The sequence below is a fragment of the Podarcis liolepis genome, assembly GCF_965112155.1.
Source record: "Podarcis liolepis genome assembly, chromosome: 14".
Taxonomy (NCBI): domain Eukaryota; kingdom Metazoa; phylum Chordata; class Lepidosauria; order Squamata; family Lacertidae; genus Podarcis; species Podarcis liolepis.
In genome coordinates, this window is record NC_139569.1 from 15,663,677 (window position 1) to 15,689,548 (window position 25,872).

A 25,872-nucleotide genomic window follows, 5' to 3' on the forward strand; every position below is an offset into this window, starting at 1 on the left:
CCCTCATCTGCCTCTGAGCTGCAACCTCCCTGAAACCCCTGCTGTAAATCTTTACTGTCTTCCTCGTCCTCCTTCCTGGAAGGGTCCCTGGCAGCTGTGGGTTTATCTTTGACAAAGTGAAAGTGGGGTGCAGGTTGTGACAATATTTGCAGGAGCATAGAAGTGTTTCCAGCTAAGCTCTACTTGGACCCATTGAAATGAAAGAACCTGAGTTAGGCATGCCTGCTAACTTCAGTGGGTCTACTCTGGGTCGGACTAGCAATGGATATAACCCATAGGAAGTTGCATTATATCGAGTCAGGTTTGTCTTGCTCAGTATTGTTTACACCAGGGATAAACAAAAGATGTATTGGGATTTACTGTATTTTTCCGTGTATAAGACTGGGGGTTTTTTTTAGCAAATATTAGATTTAAAATTGGGGCTCGTCTTATACACAGGTAGTGCTGAGGGGTGTTTTCTTAATTTGGAGTCCCCAAAAATAGGGGGCATCTTATACATGGGGGCATCTTATACACGGAAAAATACCGCAATTTAAGGTAGATGCTGCAAGTAGTTGTGGGGGAAGAATTTGGGCTTGGCTCGCATTTTATTGCAAACGTATTTGTTTTGCACTTACCAAAACATTATGTGAGCCAAAAATGCAGCTTTTCTTCAAAATCCTCACTTCTCCAAATTCTTGGATGCAGTTCTCCAGCCAAAGCACATGGATTGATGGAGATGCTTGGGATTTGTCTGCCTCTAAGTAGAACTAGGAATGTCCCCATCTGAAACCTTGGAGGGCCACTGCCAATCATTCCAGACAATACTGAACTAGCTGGACTGATGGTCTGCTCTTTGCAAGGCAGCTTCTTACATGAACCTGATGCTTGGATGGCCTGGCCTTGCGTAGGATGGATGTGTAAAGGCTGAGTTTCCTAAACCCAGAAGACTTTTCAGCACAATGCTTAAGTGATTTTCTAGCCAATCTGGGGTTTTGCAGATGCAGGAAACCGGGAAAACCAATTTCAGCCTCACTTATGAAAAACCCTTTTCAGGAACTCTGTGATAAGGGATGTGTGTATGTATTGTGGATAACTTTTTTGTGTTGCAACAGGGCATAAACATTTCTGGAGGACAGAAGCAGAGGCTCAGTCTGGCTCGGGCTGTTTACAAGAAGGCTTCAATTTACCTTCTGGACGACCCCCTTTCTGCTGTGGATTCTCAGGTTGGCCAGCACATTTTTGAGCAGGTCATTGGACCAAACGGCTTATTAAAAGACAAGGTACTAATTTCTCCCTCTCTCTTTAAGCCCGATATGGGTCCCTTTTCTTTCATGACTTTAAAGGATCCAGTATGTAGTCCTAAAATCATCCAGCTGAACATAAGGTCAGAGTTTCAAAAGAGGAACACAGCCATTTAGTGCTAAAATGAAGAAGAAGGAGCGAAGTTAAACTAGAATCCGCTGTTTAATGGTGCTTGAAACTGGGCATAGAAGATATACACACACATAACGCAAACTGATGCATGCCTAATATTGTTTCTGAACGGTGCACATGAATTTTATCATGGAACTTTGAAGTGTCAGGCATAGCCCTATTGGCTTTAGCCCAAACGTAGCAGAGTTTTCCTGCACAGCGAGGAAGCTAGTCGTGGTGGAAATGACTAGTCAGCTAGACTCAGAATAACTATTTACAGGATTTATTAAAAGGAAAAATAAAACCAGCAGAGTTTCTGCATACAAATAAAAGCAAAATAAATCCTCTCTTTCTTTCTCTCTCTCTCTCATAACCATACACAGCACTTCTAACTCCTAACACACCTCACACCAAACTGAGCTAGCAATCCCTTGATAACAGAGTTGAGTGCTGGTCGTTAACCAATCAGAGTGAGTAGTTTCTAGGTCAAGCAGACCTGGGCTTTCTGCCAAGAGTAAATTGACACCAGCTTGAGTTAATTGGTGAAGCTAGAATCTGCAAGTTTCCCACGAGAACCAATTAACAGAAACTGAACACCCCCTCACAGATTCTGCTGAACAATTAACTCCAAATACACCTATGTAGGAGATTATTTTTCCAGCAAACCTAAACCCTTGCACATTCGCTTGTTCTTTACCTTTGCCAATGGTTTAGTTAATACATCTGCTACATTTTCTTCACTTGATACATAAGTACAGGTGATTACATTGTCTTGTACACAGCAACGTACATTTTGGTATTTTACAGAGATATGTTTGGAACGCGATTTGAAACCCTCTGTTTTACTTAAGGTTATACAAGCTTGATTATCAATGTAAACTTGTACTGGTTCTCCACAATTTACATTTAAATCTGCCAACAAATGCTTGAAATAAATCACCTCGTTGCACAATTCACTCAATGCGGCGTACTCTGATTCCGTTGATGACACACTTACAACGTCTTGCTTGCGTGACCGCCAGCTGATTAAAGCTCCACCGACCATTATGACTAGTCCTGTGACAGATTTTCTATCTGGCAAATTTCCCCAGTCACTATCACAGTAGCAACTCAACATTTCATCCTCGGAAGAATTTAATTGTAACATATAGCCAATTGTCTGTTTGAGATATCTCAGAACTTGTTTTACCCCTTTCCAGGCATTTAGTGTGGGTTTTGAGACCAATCTACTTAATATGCCTACTGCGTAGCTAATATCAGGTCTGGACCACTGTGCTAGATACAATAAACTTCCAATTACAGAGTGATATACATCAGGGTGTTCAAATTCAGGACTCTCATCTATATGAAGTGTTTTTATGAAACCTGGATCCATAGGCACCACTGCCCCTTTGCAATCCTGCATCCTGTATGTAGTCAGTAGTTGTTTAACTTTGTTCTGCTGACTAATTAGGCAGCTGCCATCTTGGGCCCAGCACACTTCCAACCCTAGATATGTCCTAACCGGGCCTAAGTCTTTCACTTTGAACTTACTGGACAATTGCTTGGCAAACCTTTTAGTTTGTTTATCTGTTTTGCAGGCATACAAAACATCATCTACATAAATCAGACAAAACTCTTGATCACTGCCTGTACCACGTATATAAACACAATTGTCAGCTGTACTCTGCTTGAAACCAAATGACACTAAGGCCTCATGGAAACATCTGTTCCAAGATCTTGCAGCCTGTTTGAGACCATATAGAGCTTTGTTTAATTTTAACACTCTATTGGAACCTGTCTCATAACCAGGCGGTTCGGCTAGATAAAGGTCTTCTGATATTGATGCATGTAAATATGCAGTCTGAATGTCAAAATGGTTTAACAGGAGTTTTCTCTTTGTTCCAAGCGTTAAAATCAGCCTTACACTGTCCCCCTTAGCAGTAGGGGAAAAAGTCTCGTCATAATCTTTTCCAGGCCTCTGAGAGTATCCTTGAGCCACTAAACGAGCTTTGTATTTGTACTCTCCTGTCACCAGAGGTTTAAGTTTGTACACCCACCTGCAGCCTACAATCTTTGCCCCCTCAGGCGCTGCTACTGGTGTAAAAACCTTGTGCTCAATCAGAGAGGACATCTCTTCCTCCATTGCCTGTTTCCAGCGCTCTGCCTCCTCTTTTGGTAACTTTAACACCTCCTGAAAACTCTTGGGTTCTGCACTTACACTAAACACATTTGCAGTATCTGGGGAAAAACGCACCGGAGGCACTCCTTTGTTTTGTCTTTTAGATCTTCTGGGAGAAAATTTTTCTTCTGACCCACTTTCCTCCTCAGAACTACGACCGCTCTTTTGTTGCTTAGCAACTGGTCTTCCACTTTCTTGAGAGCTCTTATCTGAACTTTCCTCCCCCTCAGACTCTGATTCTCTGTGTCTACCTTCAGAGTCATGAAGCTCCTGGGAAGGTTCAAACCAAACCTCAGTATTGGCATGTAGTCTCTCCCAGCCACTATGTTCACAAAAACTGGCATTCCTGGAGATCACAATGCCATTTGTCCCTTCAGCAAAGCGGAAACCTTTTCCCAGCTCCTGGTAACCCACAAACACTAACTGTTTGGTCTTAGGATCTCCCTTCTTCCTCATTTGTTTCGGAATTAATACCCAGGCTTTTGATCCAAACACATGCAAATGGTCAATTTTAGGTTTTTTCTGAAACAATTTAAAGTACGGGGTTGTACCTATTGTTTGATGGAAGAGCCTATTTTGGAGATAACACGCGGTGAGCATGCTCTCCCCCCAATAAGACATGGGCAAATCAGCATCATCAAGCATGGCAAACATCATATCTTGTAAAGATCTGTTTTTTCGCTCTGCAACGCCATTCTCCTCTGGGGAAAAAACGTTCGTTTTCCTATGCCCAATGCCACGCTTTTGTAACCAATCTCTAAAGGCATTTGACATAAATTCGCCACCTCTGTCCGTCTGTATCCTTTTGAGTTTAATGGACAGAAATCTTTCCACAGATGCCACCCAGCCTTTAAACTTAGTGAACACGTCACCCTTATTCTTCATGGGAAAAACCCAAGAATAACGCGTGGCGTCATCCACAATTGTTAGTGAAAAACGCGCTCCACCCCTGCTTACAGCAAATGGACCAATTACGTCCATGTGAACCAGCTGTAGCGGTGACTCACTAACTCTGTCACTTCTGGGGTAAGAGACTCTGTGGGTTTTAACCTTTTTACAGACATTACAATCAAGGTACTTGTTACAACTCTTTAAATTACCCCCATCAGCCAATTCAGACATTTTTAGTACACTTTTCCAGCAAGCATGCCCCATTTTCCTATGCAATAAGTGCACACAGTTGTCATGTATAGCTTTGTTATTCACTGCAGGCTGAGGTTTACTGACTACTGCTGCAACTTGAGATCCTGCTTTAAGCCAAAACAAGCCTCCCTCTGACTTAGCAGTGCCTAAAATCTCACCAGCCTTCTTAATAATGCAACTGTCTCCTTCAAAATAACTTTAAACCCAGCTTTTAGCAAACAATCTACAGACATCAGATTGCTCCTTAATGACGGCACACAAAGTACATTTTGCAGGCATTCACGAAGACAAGGAACAAAAACTGCACCCCCCGAAATCACTTCGGAAGTACTTCCGTCTGCTAGAGCCACCTGGCTGCGCTGTGCTGAGTTCTTGGAAACAAACAATTCATCTGAATTCACGATGTGGCGAGACGCTCCAGAATCGACCACCCAGACCGCTTGTTTCTCATCAGCACTCTTGACCTCGCCGGTCACCAGCTGAGCCGACTGTTTTCGTTTGAAGAATTTCTTTTTACGCTGCTGCTGCTGCTGATCTCGTCTCTGCTCCTGCACCGGCAACTGAGACTTGACCAACTCCGGACATTGTCGTTTTAGATGCGCTGAAGACCCACATCGGAAACAACGCCTAACAGCAAACGCTGACTCCTCACCAGTACGCTGCTTTTGCTTCACCTCTGGCACGGCATGAGAACTCCTTCCAAACCGTCCACCTGTAGAAGCCTCTGCAGCCAACGCCCTTTCTTGCCTCTTCTGCCATTCTTCAATCAAACGCCCAGTAACGTAACTGACTGATAAATCATGCTCCTGTATGCCTTCTAGAGACAAAACTAAATTATCCCAGCTTTCCGGGAGAGAACTCAAAATAATAGCCACCTTCTCCTGCTGGTCTAGTGCACAGTCTCTTTCCTGTAGCGCAGAAAACTTTAACTGTAAACTGTGTAGGTGTTCCTGCATTGTAACCCCAGGCTGTAACATTGCCTTGTACAATGCCTTGCGAATGAACAGCTTGGAAACCGCTGTCTCACGCACATGGAGTTCTTTAAGTGCTTGCCACACACCTCTAGCTGTCTTGATTCCCCTCACATACGGCAACTGGGAATCTTCCAGCCCCAAGACAATTGTGGCCCTTGCTCTTTGGTCTTTATCGAGGTCTTCATCATCAGGCTTCATAGGAAACTTACTCACCACCTGCCAGAGACGATCCCTCTGCAGCACTGCCTGCATGCGTTCCGACCACAGCAAGTAATTGGAGTCATTCAGACGCTCAAAAGCCATCTGAACTGGTTGTGAGGCCATCTTGAGAGCGATGTCCCTGGAACCCGGAACCAGCTACTCACGACCACCGAGATAGAAAACAGGAACCACAGCACCCAGCACTCACACGCTGCAGCTGTTGTCCTTGTGTCCGCTGCGTCACCAGCTCACCACGGTCAGGAACCAGCCAGAGAACAACAACTTCTGGAACTACTGGAACCAACGCCGTTGATGCTGACACCACCGCAACTCAGGCTGGCAGCACAATGCCCATAACCTCATGGAACTTTGAAGTGTCAGGCATAGCCCTATTGGCTTTAGCCCAAACGTAGCAGAGTTTTCCTGCACAGCGAGGAAGCTAGTCGTGGTGGAAATGACTAGTCAGCTAGACTCAGAATAACTATTTACAGGATTTATTAAAAGGAAAAATAAAACCAGCAGAGTTTCTGCATACAAATAAAAGCAAAATAAATCCTCTCTTTCTTTCTCTCTCTCTCTCATAACCATACACAGCACTTCTAACTCCTAACACACCTCACACCAAACTGAGCTAGCAATCCCTTGATAACAGAGTTGAGTGCTGGTCGTTAACCAATCAGAGTGAGTAGTTTCTAGGTCAAGCAGACCTGGGCTTTCTGCCAAGAGTAAATTGACACCAGCTTGAGTTAATTGGTGAAGCTAGAATCTGCAAGTTTCCCACGAGAACCAATTAACAGAAACTGAACATTTTAATCTTAAGAATTGTTTTGCTAGATCTAACCAAGAGTCCATCTCATCCAGCATTTTGTCTCCCAACAGCCACCAGCTACTACAGTTCCCATCATCCTTGATCAATGGCCATGTTGGTTGGGACTGATGGGAGTTGGAGTCCAAAATGTCTGGATGACACCAGTTTGGGGAAGGTTATTGTAGCAAGAGTATATCAAAGCAAATTCTCCCTTCTTCTCTCTAGTTGGCACTTGACAAAGACAGAGGCCTTTTTAGTGGTGGCTCCCTGCTTGGGGAATGCTCACCTGATGCCATCATTGTTTGTTTTTAGGTGCCAGACTTTTGATCTTTAATTGGGAGGGCAGTTAGATATGCCAATGGGCTTATGGTGCTCATCATTAAGTGGGATGTGTAGGATTCATTCTCTCTCTTTCTACACACACACACACACACACATTTGGGGGAGTACTTTAGGGGTTATACTCAACTAAGTTCTATTCAGAGCAACCCGTTGAAATGAATGAACATGACTAAGTTAGGTTCATTAATTTCAGTGGATCTTCTCCGAGTAAAACTAAGTTGAATACCGCCCCTCCCTGTCTTGTTTTATTGCTGTTTTAATATTTGATTTCATTGTTTCTCGTTTGATGACCTAAGTTGCTTTGAGACACTTTGCTGTAAAGAGTGACAAATAAAATTGATAAGTATTATTATTATCATCATTACACCAACAACAGTGATGAATACATTTGTTATACTTTGCTTGCCGTATACCATATTGTGTCTTTGTATATTGGCCTGAACCCCTGTTTTTTTCTATTTGTGTCTGTTACTATTGGTCAGCGGGTGGTGCTGTGGTCTAAACCACAGAGCCTAGGGCTTGCTGATCGGAAGGTCGGTGGTTTGAATCCCTGCAACAGGGTGAGCTCCCGTTGCTCGGTCCCAGCTCCTGCCAACCTAGCAGTTCGAAAGCACGTCAAAGTGCAAGTAGATAAATAGGTACCGCTCCGGCAGGAAAGTGAATGGCATTTCTGTGCGCTGCTCTGGTTTCACCAGAAGCAGCTTAGTCATGCTGGCCACGTGACCCAGAAAAACTGTCTGTGGACAAACGTCGGCTTCCTCAGCCAGTAAAGCGAGATGAGCGCTACAACTCCAGAGTCATTCGCAACTGGACTTAACTGTCAGGGGTCCTTTACCTCTATCTTTTACTATTGTCAGCACAGGAAGATGTAATATCTGGCAGCAGGAAATCTTATTTGTATGGTACAGTGGAATCAAAGAGAACAGACACCACAAAGTGATGGATTGTTTCTTTTCTTCCCAGACTCGTGTTCTAGTGACAAACACAATCCATATTTTGCCCAAAGTGGATAACATCATTGTTATAATGAATGGAACGATCTCTGAGAACGGTTCTTACCATGAACTTGTGCAGAGACAATGGGCTTTTGCAGACTTCTTGAGGTCACACGACACAGATGAGAAAGAGGACCAGGATTTACAAGGTATTGCAAGTCACAACGGATCATAATGCTTATGGGGCATCAGTAAAGAATCGGCCCCTGAAGTGTTTGTTAATTTCAGGCATTTCCCATGTTATTTTGGGAGCTATAGCAAAATCTGTCTCACACATGCAGAAATTTTGAAACTTCTTAATTGCACAGGTACAGGAAGTGTTGAAATTGTCACCAAAGGACACATGACCTGCCATGGAAAACTTGGAGGGTAAGTAATCAAGATAGTAAGTTATAGAAACTGCAAACCACACTTATCTGTGAGTAAGCTCCACTCAATCCAATGGGACTTACTTCTGAGTATCCATAGTTAGGATTGCAACCTCACGTCACATCCACACATACATTTAACACACCCTTGTATCACTTAAACAGCCATGGCTTCCTACAAAGAGTCCTGGAAACCGTGTCTCTAAAGGCTGCTGTCCTCACAGAGCTGCAGTTCTCAGCACCCTTAATGAACTATAGTTCCCAGGATTCTCCATGTTTTAAGTGTGTGGTGTAGATGTGACCTCAGTCATGAATGTGAGACGATACCCGAAAGCTCTTTAAAGTTCAGCAAGAGCCCTTTCACTTATCTTAAGTATATTTTCTCTCTGGTGGCACACAAGAGAATCCATGCTATTTTTTAAAGGGAGAAAATACCGTTTGGGAAGTAGGGATCTTGGAGAATTCTGACTAGAATGGAAAAAGGAATAGAAATTGCCAGTGTTCACATACTGTATTTTTCGCTCCATAAGACGCACTAGACCATAAGGCACACCTAGTTTTGGGAGGAGGAAAACAAGAAAAATAAATCTGAATCCTAGAAGCCAGAACAGCAAGAGGGATCTGGCTTCTGGGGTAGCCTCTGGCTGTTCTGGCTTCTGGGACAGCCACGTGCAGCCTCTTCCAGGCAGCGGGATGAAGTCTCCCTCTGCCCGAAGAGGCTGCACACAGCTAAGGCAGAAGCCAGGAGAGGCGCTTCACTGAAGGGGCGCTGCGCAGTTCTCCCTCTCTACGCAGCGCCATTCACTCCATAAGACGTACTCACATTTCCCCTTACTTTTTAGGAGGAAAAAAGTGCGTCTTATGGAGCGAAAAATACAGTGGTGCCCCGCAAGACAAATGCCTCGCAAGACGGAAAACCCGCTAGACGAAAGGGTTTTCCGTTTTGGAGGTGCTTCGCAAAACGAATTTCCTATGGGCTTGCTTCGCAAGACGAAAATGTCTTGCGAGTTCCTGCGGGGTTTTTTTCCTCCCCCCCCCCTTTTCCCCAAGCCGCTAAGCCGCTTATCAGCTGATCCTAAGCCACTAAGCCGCTTAACAGCTGATCCGCTAAGCCGCTTATCAGCTGATCCGCTAAGCCGCTTATCAGCTGAGCCGCTAAATCGCTTATCAGCTGATCCGCTAAACCGCTTATCAGCTGATCCGCTAAGCCCGCTAAGCCGCTAATAGCGCTAATCCGCTAAGCCGCTAATGGGCTTCCTTCGCAAGACGAAAAAACCGCAAGACGAAGAGACTCGCAGAACAGATTCTTTTCGTCTTGCGAGGCACCACTGTACGGTATTTGTCCTGTATCAAAATCAGTCTAGCAAATACATCGGGTATTTATGGTTGTTGTTGTTGCTACTCTTAGTCTGCAAAAGTTATGTCAGCGATGACATTTATCCCCATTTGCATTCCTTTTAATTGAAATGAACGGGGTGGGATAGCACAATGGCAATGAATTTTGCCACAGTGGGCAGTGAGATGAATAATGCAGAAGGCAAACTGCAGTGGAAAGGAAACAGGGCTGCATAGCTGGTATTCTGTCGGTGTAGCAGGGGCTTCCACCAAACCCTATGGATCCTTAGCCAGTGGAATTTGAGAATAGGATTGTGCCCCAACTAAAGCTTTTTGGACTGTGATAACCCAATACATGAAATCAACCCATCTTGCTGCTTCTTTCTATCAAGGTCTTACAAGTCTTTGGAAAACAGAGGCGGTTGCAAGGAAACAGATGGAGCAGAATTCACGACAGAAGGCGAGAAACAGCAAACTGGGAGGGTAATTTGAAATGACTTAGTTGTGTATAATAACACAGTTTTCTATCACAACTCCCTGGGAAGAGGGATTGATTGTTAGGCCACTCTGAGAAACATAGCTCTGGGCGGGGAACGGCGGGGGTCTCTTCTCAGCACCCTTAACAAACTACAGCTCCCAGGATTCTCTGGGCGAAGCCATGGCTGTCTGAGGTGGCATTGTAGGTTTTTTTAATGTGCAATGTGGATGTGTCCATAAAAGGCAGCTTCCTGTCTTCCTAGCTTAGCCAACCCAAGCTTTATTATCCTGTTTGTCTCTCTAGGCAAAGACTTCAGTCTACCTGACCTACCTGAGAGTGGCGGGGTCTTTCCTCTGGGCTTACATTCTAATTTTATTTATCTGCCAACAAGCTGCATCCTTTTGCCAAGGTTACTGGCTCAGCCTGTGGGCCAACGACCCCGTTTACAACGGAACGCAGCCGCATACCAAGCTCCGAATCGGCGTTTACTTTTTCCTTGGATTCGCCCAAGGTTTGTTCAGCCCTGCAGTCTCCCTGGGTCCTTTCTGCAAATTCCTTGTGGCCCTTGAGGCTTCACTACTCAGCCCCTGAGACTTTTCCCAGGTCACTTCTGTCTCTGGTTATCAATGCCTCTGGTGTAATTTGGTTGTTTTCTTTCATAGCATTTTGCTTTAATCTGCTGTTGTGAGTGAAATATACTCGGAGTCCTGTAATGATTTCATGCTCTCTATTTCGGCTTGTAAAACAGTGATTGAATTGCCCCCCAAACCTCAGGCTTTTATATACATTATTTACACAATGAGTCCCGTCTGATTGGCTGATTCTGCTTCCCTCCTGAAGCTTGATTGGTCTTTTCCAGCAGGCCATTCAGTTGTTGCATTCTACGATCCTGCCAGCCTAATAGGCTGATTAACTTCCTCCTGGAGCCTGATTGGTCTTTTCCTGCCAGCCAATCAGTTGTTGCATTCTAGGATCCTACTTGCCTATTGTTCTAGGATCCAAGCTTAGTACATAACAGTGAGCTAACTAGGAAGGTCCTCATTATCTTATCTATCTACTGTATTTCTCGCCCTATAGGACGCACCATCCTATAGGACGCACCTAGTGTTTTGGGGGGAAATAAAGAAAAAAAAATTATTTCCCCCGCCCAGCCGCGGGAACTCCCGCAGGGCTCCCTAGGCTGCGGATATCTGCCCGGAGCGCGGGGCGCTCTGCTTCAGTGCGCCCCGCGCTCCGTGCAGCAGGCTGCAGATATCTGCCCGAAGCGTGGGGCGCTCTGCTTGAGCGCGCCCGACGCTCCGGGCAAGCAGGCTGCTATCCGCAGCCTAGGGAGCCCTGCGGGAACTCCCGCAGGCTCCCCAGGCTTGCTGATAGCTTCCTGAAGCCTGGAGAGTGAGAGGGGTCGGTGCGCACCGACCCCTCTCGCTCTCCAAGCTTCAGCGAAAGCCTGCATTCGCCCCATAGGACGCACACACATTTCCCCTTCATTTTTGGAGGGGGAAAAGTGCGTCCTATAGGGCGAAAAAACCAGTCCAGGCCATCTTAATATTGATAATAAAAGAAAGTATCTCTCATCTATTATTATCAATTTATTTATCCCCTTTGTATACTGCCTTTTCTTCCAAGGAGCTCAAGGTGGTGTGTGTGGTTTTCACTGTCTCATAGAATCATAGAAGAGCTGGAAGGAGCCACAAGGATCATCTAATCCAAGCGCCTGCCATGAGAAATCTTTCACCCAATGTGGGGCTTGAACCCACGACCCTGGGCTGGAGAGTCTCATGCTCTACCAACTGAGCTATCCCTCAGGGCTAAAACACAGTACCTCACTGTCTCATACAGCCCTATTTCACCCTCACAACAACCCTGTGAGGTAGGTTGGGCTGAGAGACGACGACTGGCCCAAGGTCACCCCACTAAGCTACCGTTATGCCACACTAGCTCTCTTGCATTGCAGCCATTGGGAAGTTTGGATCAATAGCCTCCGTCTTCTTGGCCGGGACGGTGGCCTCCCACGAGCTCTTCCGGAGGCTCCTACACGATGTCCTCCGGTTGCCGATGTCGTTCTTTGAACGGACGCCTAGCGGCGAGCTGCTCAACCGCTTCTCCAAAGAAATGGACGCCATTGATTCCATCATCCCAGACAAGCTGAAGTCCTTGCTGGGGTTCCTGTTCATTCTGCTAGAGATCTACGTGGTTATCGTCATGGCCACTCCGATAGCCGTGGTGGCTATAGTCCCCCTGACTGCCTTGTATGCTGTGTTCCAGGTACACATTAGCTCCCTCTGCCATGTTTGTGGGCCAGTTCATTGTTGTAATTAGAGGTGAATGTGCAACCTGCTCTCCTCATTAAAATAATATTATTTTACTTATACCCCACCTCTTGCCCAGAACCAGGACTCAAGGCGGCGTACAAAAATTAAAAGAAACACGGGAAAAACAGAAAGCTTTAAAAAAAACCAACCCATAAAATATCATTATTATTATCTATTTATTAAACTTGTATGCTGCCCTATGCCCATAGATCTCAGTTCACAACACAGTGGCTGAACAGCAATAAGACTATATTGGAATTTAAACAATGACTTACTTTCCTGAGCCACTGTAATAGTAAACTTCGATGCTCTGCTTCAGTGTTCCTTTGCAGATGCTTAATGCAACAACTCTCACAATCCCTTGCTTGCTGGGTTTGATGGGAGTTGGAGTCCAATAAGGTCCAGAGGACCCCAGCTTGGGAAAGGCCGCTCTGCTTCCGCGATGTCTCTTTCTTCTTCCTTCTGTCCCTCAGAGCTTCTTCGTCACCACCTCCTGCCAGCTGAAACGCCTGGAAGCTGCCAGCCGCTCGCCCATCTATTCCCACATTTCAGAGACCTTCCAAGGCAACATCGTCATCCGTGCATACAAGGACCAGCGGCGTTTTATTCTGCAGAACGACCTTAAGGTGGACGAAAACCACAGGGCGTCTTTCCCGGCCGTGGTGGCTGACAGGTATGACGTTACAGCTTCTGAGAAGGAAAGAGAATGCCATGCTACAAGCTTTTGCAGTTGGGTTCAGAATGGCTGTCCTCTTGGATGCAGGTGGCCCTGTGGTCTAAACCACTGAGCCTCTTGGGCTTGCCGATCGGAAGGTCAGCGGTTCGAATCCCCGTGACGGGTTGAGCTCCCGTTGCTGTGTCCCAGTTCCCACCAACCCGGCAGTTCAAAAGCACACCAGTGCAAGGAGATAAATAGGTACCACTCCGGCAGGAAGGTAAACGGCGTTTCCGTGCGCTCTGGTTTCCATCACAGTGTCCCGTTGCACCAGAAGTGGTTTAGTCCTGCTGGTCGCATGACCCGGAAAGCTGTCTATGGACAAACGCCGGCTCCCTCAGCCTGAAAGCAAGATGAGCACCGCAACCCCATAGTTGCCTTTACTGGACTTAACCATCCAGGGATCATTTACCTTTACCCGCTTAGCACAGTACGCCTCTTGGTCTCCAGGCCCCAGAAAATGGCTGACTTTGCAGTCCTGTGGCACAACACACATGGGTGGAGAACCTCAGGCCTGGGGGATGAGGGTGGCCCTCCAGACTTCTCCATGTGGCCCTCAGGACTGAGCCTTCTTCCCCCTGGGGAACCGCCGAGGGCCTTCTGGCGTTTCCCTCACTGCAAGATGCCAAGTTACAGGGAACCAGGCAGAGGGCTTTCTCGATAGTGGCACTCGCCCTGTGGAACACCCTCCCACCAGATGTCAAAGAGAAGAACAACTACCAGACTTTTAGAAGACATCTGAAGGCAGCCCTGTTTAGGGAAGCTTTTAATGTTTAGTAGGTTATTGTATTTAATGTTTTGTTGGAGGCTGCCCAGAGTGGCTGGGGAAACCCAGCCAGATGGGCGGGGTATAAATAATAATAATAATAATAATAATAATAATAATAATAATAATAATAATAATAATAACAACAACAACAACAATAACAACAATAATAATAATATATTATTATTATTATTATTATTATTATTATTATTATTATTATTATTATTACTGGGGGCTCCCCAGCTGGTGCCTCCCACCACTGCTTTGCATCCAGCCAGTCTGTGACATGTGAGAATGAGGCACCTTTCTCTCTCTCTTTTAAAATCCCAGGTGGCTTGCCACGAACACAGAATTCCTGGGGAATGGCATCGTCTTGTTTGCAGCTTTACTTGCTGTGGTGAACAAATCCCACCTCAGCCCAGGGATCGTGGGCTTTTCTGTTTCCTGTGCTCTGCAGGTAACCTGAACACATCACTATGTCCTTATCTGGCAAAGAAAACAAGGTTGTTTGTTTGCTTTTGTTTAGCAAGAAGTGCACAGGAGTATTATATTCACATGCTATACAATGCACTTTTTTGTGCCAATAAAGGAGATTGATTGATACTCACATAGAAGATGGAGCAGGCTTGTTTTCTGCTGTCCCAGAGGCTAGAACCCAAACCAATGTATTCAAATTCCAAGACAGGAGCTTCCGACTAAACATCAGGAAGAACTTTCTGACATTAAGAACTATTCAGCAGTGGAATGGACTGCCTTGGAAGATGGTAGATGCTCCTTCATTGGAGGTTTTTAAACAGAGGTTGGGTGGCTTTCTCTCAGGGATTCTTTAGCTGCCAAAAGCAAGTTCTTTCCCTGTTCCTTGCCCTAAAATTAACTCAATGTATTGGTTATTAATCCTGTTAGCCTCGCTCCCTGGTTGTTTAGGCAAGGAATGATAAAAGTTAAAATGCAATTTCAAGGTGTGAGGGGTGCAGTTCCTCCTTATAAGGCCTGTATTTGCATTTTTAATTTTCAGTATAATTTTATTTTATTTTATTATTGCATTTATATCCCACCCTTTTCTCCAAAGAGCTCAAGGTGAGCTTCATGGCCAAGTGGGGAATTCAAACCCTGGTCTCCCACGTCCTAAGTCCAACGTGCTAATCACTACACCACACTGGCTGTCCATAGGAGGAATGTGGATCCCGTACTACCTAATCCATCTCAGCTCCCTGTCATTTTGTGCTTCCCCCCTCCCCCTACTCTCATTTTGTTCAGATTACCGGTGTTTTGAACTGGATGGTGCGCTCCTTAGCAGAAATGGATAACAACATTGTGTCTGTAGAGAGAGTGACTGATTACTCAATGACGCCCAAAGAGGTAAGTGATGGCACTCTCCGTCAGTTAATTCATGTAGGAAGCCCAAATGGGTGGATTGATGCATGGTATGAGAAGAGGTATGGAAGCTCCCTCCAAGCTATGAGTTCCTACTTGGAGGAAGAACGCTGTTGCTCTCAGGGCCTGCTTTGGGGCTTCCCATTGGTTGGCCACTGTGAGGAAAAGGTCAAAGTTTTTGCCCTGATCAAGCTTGGCTTTCTCATGTTCTTAGCAATTGTGATCTGTCCTTCCAGCAACCCTCTGGGCAGAGAGAGAGAGAGCGAGCAGCAGGGAGGTCATAAGGGGGGCTGAGAAAAGGGTCAGTTCCTCCCATCTTTGGCTCCGGCCTTCTGGTGGAGGAGTAATTTGACTCGGCTTGCATTTAAAAGCAAACCTACCTAATGTAAACAGTATGTAAACCAAACCAGAGCTGTCCTTCGAAATTAAGCCTTCATTTTGCAATGTAGTTCTCCAGCCAAGGCACGTGTCCAAAAATGCATATATTATGTTAAAGTGGGCAGATAAATGCATATGTTACTGAAAACAACATACAAAACTGCATTATATTAGGAGAAAATACTTTGTGCGCACACACAAAAATACCTTAGGCAGAATTGTTTAGGAAAAATGTACCTTTTGGGGAGAATCTTCACTATAATGTTGATGAAATAAATAAATAAGAAATGTAAAGGACCAAAAATTCAGATTGGAGAAAATGAGAAATGATGGATTTCTCCCTGAAAGAATGAGACCCTTGACAGAAAACTTCCCCGTTCTTGCGGTAGAAGGCAGGGAGGAGCAAGAAAAACAGAACGAGCCTTCTTTAGTGGGAAAGAGAAAAGGAATTGCTTCACTCGTAAGTTAGCTCCATCGCCATCATTGCCTCTCTCTAAGGGAGAGAGGATCACACCTCCATAGCTTCTAAGTCTCTGAGATTCTGGGACTACATATTTCTTTCCATCCTTCCTTTCTTGGGATGCTGTCACCTTCATCATAATCATCTGTTAGATGTCTTTCATGCCTTTCAGGCATGGGCAGTGACAGCAATATTACAATACAATATTAAAAGCAGTTAGAATTTCTTGTCAACTTCTGGATATTGTTTTTTTCTTTGTTTCTCAAGCTTTAATAAAAATTGTTTTGTTTGGGTTTTTTTAAAAAGAAACATTTCCAATCAGAAGAATAGGGTGGGCCAAAAGGCTATGGTGAAGAGACATGTCTTCATCATATGACAAAAGATTTCCAGGGAAGGTGCCCGAGGAACCTCAGTGGGGTGGGAAATCCTCAGCTTAGGGTCCCTCTCCTAGACCTCCGCCCTCCATACATCCAAGAGAGGTGGAAATGTCAAGAGGGCCTCTTCTGCCTCCCCTAACACTGAGGGGGTCTGTAGGGAAGGAGGCAGCCTTTCAGATATTTGTGGCCTATAAGCCAGCAGCTGCCTCTCCTTCCCCATCAGCCTCCATTTTCTCCTCCTCCCTTTCATGAAGCAAATGGAGCATGTTTGAAGGGCCTAACAGTCTTTTGTCTCACCCTCATTCACTCTGCACCTTTCCTTCCTGGCTGCAGCTGTTGGTTTTGTCCAGCAAGGAGAGTGCTGGCTCAGGGTTAGGCACCTACTGGCAAGTTTGCACAGACAGGGGCAACTAGCATGGTACTCCGTTTTCCTACTACTAGCTCTCTCGCCCCAAACGTGGCTCAGAAGAAAATTGGTGTCAGCCCATCCGTTTAATCCTGAAGCCACAGGATTTAAAGGCCTACTATAGCAACCCTTTTGTAGTTGCTCAGTTTCACAGCTGTTTGAGACCTGGTGTTTTTGAGCTTGAGGTTCCACTGTATCTCTTTTCAGGCTCCCTGGACTTTGGACAATCACCTCCTGCATGAGAGCTGGCCCACTGAAGGGAAGATTGAATTCAAAGGCTACAGCTTGCGATACAGGCCAGGCTTAGAATTAGCTTTGGAGAACATCAACCTCAAGATCAATGGACAAGAAAAGGTAAGGCGGGCCATTTTGGGTGCTTTTTACACCTTAAGTACTTGGAGGGAGGTGTGTTTATTAGGTAAGCGCTACTCAAGAAGAAATAGCATCCTTTCCAGAGAGAGGATGTGGGAAAAGGCGTTATATGAAGCTGATCTTTTCCCACTTTGCTAGTTTGAGGTCCAATCCAGACATCCTTTTTCAGGATGATTTGTGCTCACGATGGTCTATGCAAACCCTGTTTTCGTGCCGGCAAAAGTTTTGGGATGGGCATACTGCTTCATTTCCATTCGGTGCATGTCCCGCAAATTCCTGCTGAAATCCTGCAACTCGTTTTCCTACGTGTGACTGTGATGTTTGAAAAATGTCTTGTAAAAGAGGAAAAGGAACCAAGGGAAACTCCCCAAAACTTTTGATGACCTCCAAGAAAATCTAGATTTAATTGACATCTGGAGGTTTAAAAACCCTACAGAAAAGCAGTTTACACATTTTTCGGGAGTCCATCAAAGCTGGGGTAGAATTGACCAGATCTGGGTTTCCAGAGAGCTCTCGACAAGATCGGTGAAATGTGAAATAGATCCCAGAACACTCTCGGATCACAATCCCATTTTTTTGGAATTAAAGTGTAAGCTAGCAGGCCCCTATAGATGGAGAATGAACGATCACCTATTGGAACAGGATGATATAATCGGTAAGGCAAAGAATATTTTGAAAGAATACTTTGATCAAAACCTGAATAAAGGAACAAAAATCGATGTGGTGTGGGATGCAAGTAAAGCAGTACTTAGGGGTTTCTTGATCCAACAGAATAAATATAAAAAGAATTTGAGAGAGGTAAAAAAGGCTGAAATAATTAAACAATTAAAAGAAACAGAGAGGAATTTAATAAAAAATCCCGAAGATGAAAAGAACAAACAACTCGGCAAATTATTACAAACCCAATATTCGACATTGATAAACCAAGAAATAGAGTGGGGAATAAAACTGATGAAACAGAAATATTTCGAGTCGGCAAATAAAACAGGTAAATTACTAGCGTGGCAACTGAGGAAAAGAAAAAAACAGAGAGTAATCAATAAAATTAAACATGAAGCCCAAATAATAGAAGATCCAAATGAGATAAAGGAAAAGTTCCAGCAATACTATGAAGCTCTGTATAAAAAGAAGGAAGATGAGGATATAAATGAGATAAACAGGTATTTGGAAAACAGTGGAGGGGAACAACTACTAGAAGAAGAAAAAGCACTCTTAAATGACCCAATAACCGTGGAAGAGGTCAGGAACATCATCAAGAAAATGAAACCGGGGAAAGCCCCAGGCCCGGACGGCCTGTCTCAAAAATATTACAAAACTCTAGAGGAATATCTGGCCCCGGTTTTATGTAATGTAATTAACAACATCTTACAAGGGGGAGAAACACCTGACTCATGGAGAGAGGCATACATAACGGTAATTCCGAAAGTAGACTCGGATACGCTCGATATAAAGAATTACAGACCAATATCACTGCTCAATGATGATTATAAGATCTTTGCAGGAATAATGGCTAACAGATTAAAGAAATATCTGAATAGAGCGATCCATAAAGACCAGGCCGGATTTCTGCCCGGCAGGCAGATTAAGGATAATATAAGACATATAATTAATATAATTGAATATTTGGATCTTAGAATCGACATCCCCGCTGCCTTAGTCTTCATAGACGCTGAGAAGGCCTTTGATAATGTATCCTGGCACTTCCTCATAAAGTGTATGGAAAAGGTTGGAATAAGAGGGCCATTTCTAGAAGCTATAAAATCGATTTATTCAGAGCAAAGAGCGAAAGTAATTATCAATAGTAACTTGACTAACCCACTTAAGATTACCAAAGGTACAAGACAGGGGTGCCCTCTGTCGCCCCTGTTGTTTATCTTGGTTCTGGAAACTCTTCTAAACAAGATAAGAGAAACACCTGAAGTAAGAGGGATCAGAATAGGCACAAAAGAGTACAAAGTCAAGGCCTACGCCGATGACTTAGTAGTTTCAATAGAAGACCCCGCAAAAGGGATTAACACAATGATTGAATTAATGGAAACGTTTGGTAGACTATCCGGCTTTAAATTGAATAAAAGCAAAACGAAGATGCTGATAAAAAACGTAGATGAACAACTAAAAAATAAAATCGAGTTGGAATCCGGGTTAATGGTATCGAAAAAGGTTAAATATCTGGGTATCTGGATTACACCAAAAAATATAAATCTGGTGGAAGATAATTACAATAGAACCTGGAAAGAGTGCAAAAGAGACCTAGATAGCTGGAATAGATTACAACTTTCTTGGGAGGGAAGAATGGCAGCCATTAAAATGAGCATCCTTCCAAGGATGATATTCCTATTCCAAAACATCCCAGTAGTCAGGGGCACAACTATGTTTAAAGATTGGCAGAGGACCCTTTCCAGATTCATCTGGCAGGGTAAAAGGGCCAGAATCAAATATAAGTTGCTCACTGACAAAAGGGATAGAGGAGGGTTTGCAGTGCCAAACCTGCAATTATACTTTGAGGCGTCATGCCTCTGCTGGACTAAGGAATGGATAGCTTTAGATAACACGGACCTACTAGATTTGGAGGGTTTTAATATCAGACATGGGTGGCATGCGTACCTGTGGCAGGACAAGGGGAAAGTACACAAAGGATTCTCCAACCATATTATAAGAGGTGCGTTGTTGGAGGTGTGGAACAGGTGCAAAAGGTTAGTAGAAAAAGATATCCCTTGGTGGCTGTCACCCGTTGACATCCTAATAACCAAGAAACTAAACATGGAAGGTAAAAGATGGACATATGCCGACCTCCTAAGAAGATCAGATAAAGGATGGGAAATTAAAACCTACGAAGAACTAAAAGATAAACTATCGGGATGGCTCCAATATCACCAAATTAATGCTATTTGGAGTGAACATAAAAAAACCGGAATGAGTAAGAACAAATCCAAATTCCAACTAGAAATAATAGAGGGAAAATCTAAACTCCTAACTAAAATGTATAACCAGTTACTAGACTGGGATACAATGGATGAGGAAATTAAAGATGTTATGATTAAGTGGGCTATAGACCTAGGACACCCCATTGAATATGAAAGATGGACAAAATTATGGACTAAAGACATGAAATTCTCAGCCTGCGTCAGATTCCGAGAAAACATGGAAAAAATGATGTACAGGTGGTACATCACACCAATAAAATTAGTTAAAATGTATAGAACTGGGGACAAGACGTGCTGGAAGTGTAGGAAGAAAGAGGGAGATTTCTTCCATATGTGGTGGTCCTGCGAAGAAATAAAAAAGTTTTGGGGGTTGGTATATGATGAGCTAAAAAAGATCCTAAAGTATACATTCCCAAAAAAGCCCGAGGCATTCCTCCTAGGAATGATAGGAGAAGAAATCAATAAAGACGACCAAATCTTTTTCCAGTATGCGACAGTATCCGCAAGGATACTGTTAGCGCAGAGTTGGAAAACATCGCACATCCCAACGATCAGTGATTGGCAGAATAAATTAATTGAATACATGGATACAGCAATAATGACTCAAAAGATCAGGCAACAGAGAAATAACAAATTTATTAACGATTGGAATAAATTTCTCTCATACATGGAGTTGACTTTGGGAAATGTAAAAATTACAGTAGGTATGATATAAAAACCGCGAGGTACGAACTACGACTAGATGAAGACACTGCTGAATATATTGCTGAGTTATGGCTCTCGACGTGGTGGTGGGAAGTCTGATAATGAATTTGATTTATATAAGATATGTGTAACTAAGTAGTAAGAAACTTGTTTGTTTTTGTGCTCGTTTTTATGGAAGATGCATTTATGTTTTTTAATTGATGTGACATAATAAAGGTTTTTTAAAATTCAAAAAAAAAAAAAAAAAGAAAAATGTCTTGTAGGAATAAAAGCAGCATTGGCAAAGATGCAGCACAAATCCAAGCTTTTGGCTGACTTTGCTTTCCACAGCTCTGCTACCTCTCTTGCATCTCAAAGCTCTCTTATCTCTTAGGTTGGCATAGCTGGAAGAACAGGGGCCGGGAAGTCTTCCCTAGCCATGGGACTTCTGAGGCTAGTCGAAGCTGCTGCGGGAGAGATTGTGATTGACGGGACCAATATTGCCCTTTTGGGTCTGCACGACCTGAGAAGCAAGGTTGCCATTATCCCACAGGTATAAAACTGCTTCCTGGTGGCAGTGATCAGTTTATTAATAGGATTTCTAACCCTCCCTTCACCATAAGATCCCAGGGCATGTTACAACAATATTGTTATGCACCACCCCAGTGTCCAAGATTCCTGTACTTACTCAGCTTCGGTTTCAGCAGAGGTGGTGGTGTCTTCAGGATATATGGTTTTAGTTGCCCATGCATACAAACTAAGCATAGGATGGAGGGGCGCACAGCATTAACACCCCCATAGATCTTGCATCCCCTTTAGGTTTCCAGGGGAGGCCCAAAGCTGGATGTAGAAATATGGAGAACTCAGTTTAAGATTGGAAGATGAGACATGGAGAAAGCCTGAAAGGGACAGATTACCCCATCCCTAGTCCAGACCCAGGTGAGAATTCTCTGGTGTTTTCCCTCTGCTCAGGACCCAGTTTTGTTTTCGGGCTCTCTAAGAATGAACCTTGATCCCTTGGGCGTGTGCTCCGAGGAGGAGATCTGGACTGCTCTCGAACTGACGCGGCTCAAGAGCTTCGCTTTGGATCTGCCCGACCAGTTGGCATACGAGTGCTCGGAAGGAGGCGAAAATCTGAGGTACCCAATGGAAGGAGAAAGAAAAGGAGACTTCACTTGTGCCTTGGTTTCTGGGGCTATAGGTTTGTCAGGACCTGGGGATCATCAGTTGTTGGGAAACATGAGCAGGAGAGGGACAGTGCCTTTGCATCTTGTTTATGGTCTTCCAATAGACTGGCCACATGGAAGCAGAATTCCGGGCATGTTTTCCTCTGGCATTTAACCTCTTCTGTGTTCTCCGCCCCTTAGTGTTGCCTTTTTCATTGTTAGTTACCTGTGTTGTCGATTGAATGTTGGTTAGAGTGTTGGACTAGGGCTAGGGCAGGCATAGGCAGACTTGGCCCTCCAGATGTTTCGGGACTGTGACTCCCATCATTCCTAGCTAACAGGACCAGTGGTCAGGGATGATGGGAGTTGTAGTCCCAAAACATCTGGAGGGCTGAGTTTGCCTATGCCTGGGCTAGGGAGAGCAGGGTTTGAATCCCCACTCAGCCATGAAGCTCACACCAAGGTGACCTTGGGACAAGTCACTCTCTCTCAGCCTCACCTACTGCACAGGGTTGCTTTGAGGGTAAAATGGGGAGGAAGAGAACTATATATACCACCTTGTGCCTCTTGGAGGGAAGGTGGGATAAAACAGACAATAAATAAGAAGAGCTCTGCTGGATCTGGCCAATGGCCCATCTAATCCAGCATCCTGTTGCCAGTACGTTTCCGAGCACAATTCAAAGTGTTGGTGCTGACCTTTAAAGCCCTAAACGGCCTTGGTCCAGTATATCTGAAGGAGCGTCTCCACCCCCATCGTTCTACCCGGACACTGAGGTCCAGCACCGAGGGCCTTCTGGCGGTTCCCTCACTGCGAGAAGCCAAGTTACAGGGAACCAGGCAGAGGGCCTTCTCGGTAGTGGCGCCTTCCCTGTGGAACGCCCTCCCACCAGATGTCAAAGAGAACAACAACTACCAGGCTTTTAGAAGACATCTGAAGGCAGCCCTGTTTAGGGAAGCTTTTAATGTTTGATGTATTATAGTATTTTAATATTCTTTTGGAAGCCACCCAGAGTGGCTGGGGAAGCCCAGCCAGATGGGCGGGGTATAAATAATAAATTATTATTATTATTATTATTATTATTATTATTATTATTATTAACCAGATGCTTGCAGGAAACCTCCAAGCAGGATGCAAGCACAAGAGCACTCTTTCCTTCTGTGATCTTCAGAAGCATTACTGCTCCCAGGCTGCGGAGGCAGAGCGAAGCCGCCATGATTAGCGGCTGTATCCTCCATGAATTTATCCAATCTCCTTTTGAAGCCATTCAGGTTGGTGGCCATCACTGCCCTCCTGCGAAAGCGAGTTCTGCGGCTTCGCTATGCGCAGTGTAAAGAAGTGCTTTCCTTTTATCTGTCCTGAAAGGTGCCGTATATAAATACATGAGCAAATAGAAGACATGTTGGGTCATGTAGTTTTCCCTAGCTGGAAAACCTGGGTGGCCAATTAATCACCCTTGCTTCTTTCCAGTGTCGGCCAGCGGCAGCTCATCTGCCTGGCACGAGCTCTGCTTCTGAAAGCCAAGATCCTGGTTCTGGATGAGGCCACTGCAGCTGTGGATCTTGAAACAGATTTGCAGATTCAGGCCACCATACGGACTCAGTTCAGGGAGTGCACAGTTCTGACCATAGCCCACCGAGTGAACACCCTTTTGGACTGTGACAGGTAAGGCTTCTTCAGCTGCCAGTTAACATTAATGCTTTGTGCTGTTTTTCGTGTGTGGTGGGGGGTGTTGTACGGCATTTAGTTGTGGATACGCCACTATTTATAGATCTGCTGCTTTTTGGTTAATAGATGTCAATAAGTATCAAAACCAGGAATAATTAGTAGAACAGAAGCAGCCATCTTAGGAATTATGCACAGAGAGGCAAGGTATACTTTTTAACAAATGTAGGAGATTGTAATTATAATTGAGAACAGAGCAGAAGGATAGCAATTAGAAGATAAGGGGGGGGGGGCCAAACCACCAATCATTACAGAAAGCTTGACGGAAAAAGAATAATCTTTTGGAAAGAAGAAAGTAAGATCACAGGGAGGAAGGGGTTCCATAGTCCTAAGTGCCACCACTGAAAAGGCCCCGTCCCACATCCCCACCAACTTCGTTTCCAATGACAACGGGATGCAGAACAGAGCCCCCTCCAAAGTGATCAGTGGCTTGGACAGAATCATTTGGAAATTAGCAGTCATCAAGAGACCATCATGGTGTTCATGAGTTCTGTGCACACTCTTCGACATGAGCATAATAGCACCCTTTGCCCAAGAAACTGTATACCTTGTAGGTCTCCATCAGCAATGCCAATTGATGAATTTGGCCGTGGCTGCTTACAAAAAACACATCTCACCATAAGATGTTTGGTTTAACTAGTTACAGTTTCATTACATATTGAAAGCCTAGCTCGCTCTTTCTTTCTTTCTTTCTTTCTTTCTTTCTTTGGCATGACTAGTGATATAGTCTAACACTTTATGCTCCACTTCTAATATTTGCAGGGTTTTAGTGATTGAAAGTGGCCGAGTGGCAGAATTCGATGCCCCAGAGACATTAATAACCCAGAAGGGACTGTTCTACAGAATGGCTGAAGAATCAGGGCTGATATGACGAGTGAGCCTCAAGGAATAGACTGTGGTACAGGATTTGGGAGTCTGAAGGAAGACATCTGCCTCTTAACCTTTTGTCATTCATATATAAGTCCCAGTCCTTCTGGTGTCCAAATACACAAACAAGAGGTGTATCAGACATCTCAGGGGAACCCAGAAATTTATGTAAGTACACCAGGGATATATGAAGGTTTCGTTTTCTATTCCGCCCTGTATTCATTGCACTGTTGCACTTTGGCACTGTTTCCATTCTGCTGCAGGTCATCTTCCAGCAAAAGATCTCTACATTGTTCTTAATTTTTAATGGTTCTTTTTTTTAATTATATGATGAGATATGGTTCCAATGATTACACTTGGCTGAGCATAGACTAAAAACTCCACAGAGATAATAGAATGGCTCTCCACCGTGTTAAAATGGATGCAGAAATCTTAAGATATGAACAATTAAGCACCGCATGGAGGCAGAAGGAAGTCATTAAATAAATCACCGGAACAAAACCAAAGATTAGGCATAGATAAGAAAGTGAGAGTTGCGAGGAGAAAAAGATAAGGTGATGCAAAAAGAATCTCATACTGGAAATATGTATTAATAATAATGTCAGTGACTGTATTCCTTAAATCACTGTATGTATTTGACAGTATTTTTTTGGTTGAATGTTCCTTTTATTCTTTCTTTTATTCTTTCTTCTTTTTTTCCTCTTTCTTCTTTTTATAATAGATCAATGTGTTTCATTATGTGTAACTTTTAATGTGTAAATAAAGTATTTTTAAAAAAGATCTACATTATTCATCTGCTGGTCACTGCAGCAGAATTACTTAACTTATGCAATTTACATAATTAATGTTAATTAAGTTGTCGCTATGTTACTCCACCCAGTTCATTTCAGAACAAAGGGAGCTCAGTGGGGATTAACTAATTATGTATCATTTGCAGAGTGAAAGCAATGGCAATGAATACCAACTTGTATTTGATGGATTGATTTACATCCTGGACTTGGGATGCATAAACAAACTTGGGCCAATTTCCACTCATGTTTCAGTTTTCCTTACAATTCTCCAGCACTCTTAGGTGTAACAAATATTTACAGGGGGGACCTTTAGGGGAGAAACTCCCCCAAACAGCTCGCTTCCACTGTATTTCTGCC

At 44.1% G+C, this 25,872-nt stretch overlaps 1 protein-coding gene across 13 annotated transcripts in view; it reads left to right on the forward strand.

Annotated features, from left to right (window-relative positions):
* The window catches only part of ABCC6 (ATP binding cassette subfamily C member 6), a 49,802-nt gene extending 24,053 nt beyond the window's left edge, over nucleotides 1-25,749 (forward strand). For 3 of the 13 annotated variants that reach the window (XM_083474145.1, XM_083474146.1, XM_083474143.1), the window contains 14 exons: nucleotides 1,095-1,262; nucleotides 7,988-8,168; nucleotides 8,334-8,388; nucleotides 10,115-10,205; nucleotides 10,504-10,711; nucleotides 12,155-12,465; nucleotides 12,986-13,185; nucleotides 14,324-14,450; nucleotides 15,251-15,352; nucleotides 17,196-17,342; nucleotides 21,363-21,521; nucleotides 21,941-22,107; nucleotides 23,603-23,797; nucleotides 24,620-25,502. In XM_083474145.1, the coding sequence (XP_083330271.1) occupies nucleotides 1,095-1,262; nucleotides 7,988-8,168; nucleotides 8,334-8,388; nucleotides 10,115-10,205; nucleotides 10,504-10,711; nucleotides 12,155-12,465; nucleotides 12,986-13,185; nucleotides 14,324-14,450; nucleotides 15,251-15,352; nucleotides 17,196-17,342; nucleotides 21,363-21,521; nucleotides 21,941-22,107; nucleotides 23,603-23,797; nucleotides 24,620-24,728 (2,220 nt within the window). In that variant the 3' untranslated portion in view covers nucleotides 24,729-25,502. Of the gene's footprint in view, nucleotides 1-1,094; nucleotides 1,263-7,987; nucleotides 8,169-8,327; nucleotides 8,389-10,114; nucleotides 10,206-10,503; nucleotides 10,712-12,154; nucleotides 12,466-12,985; nucleotides 13,186-14,323; nucleotides 14,451-15,250; nucleotides 15,353-16,130; nucleotides 16,206-17,195; nucleotides 17,343-21,362; nucleotides 21,522-21,769; nucleotides 21,908-21,940; nucleotides 22,108-23,602; nucleotides 23,798-24,619 lie in introns of those variants that run through there. The other 10 variants (XM_083474142.1, XM_083474147.1, XM_083474141.1 and 7 more) reach the window with 8 other exon arrangements.
* The last annotated feature ends 123 nt before the right edge of the window (nucleotides 25,750-25,872 follow it).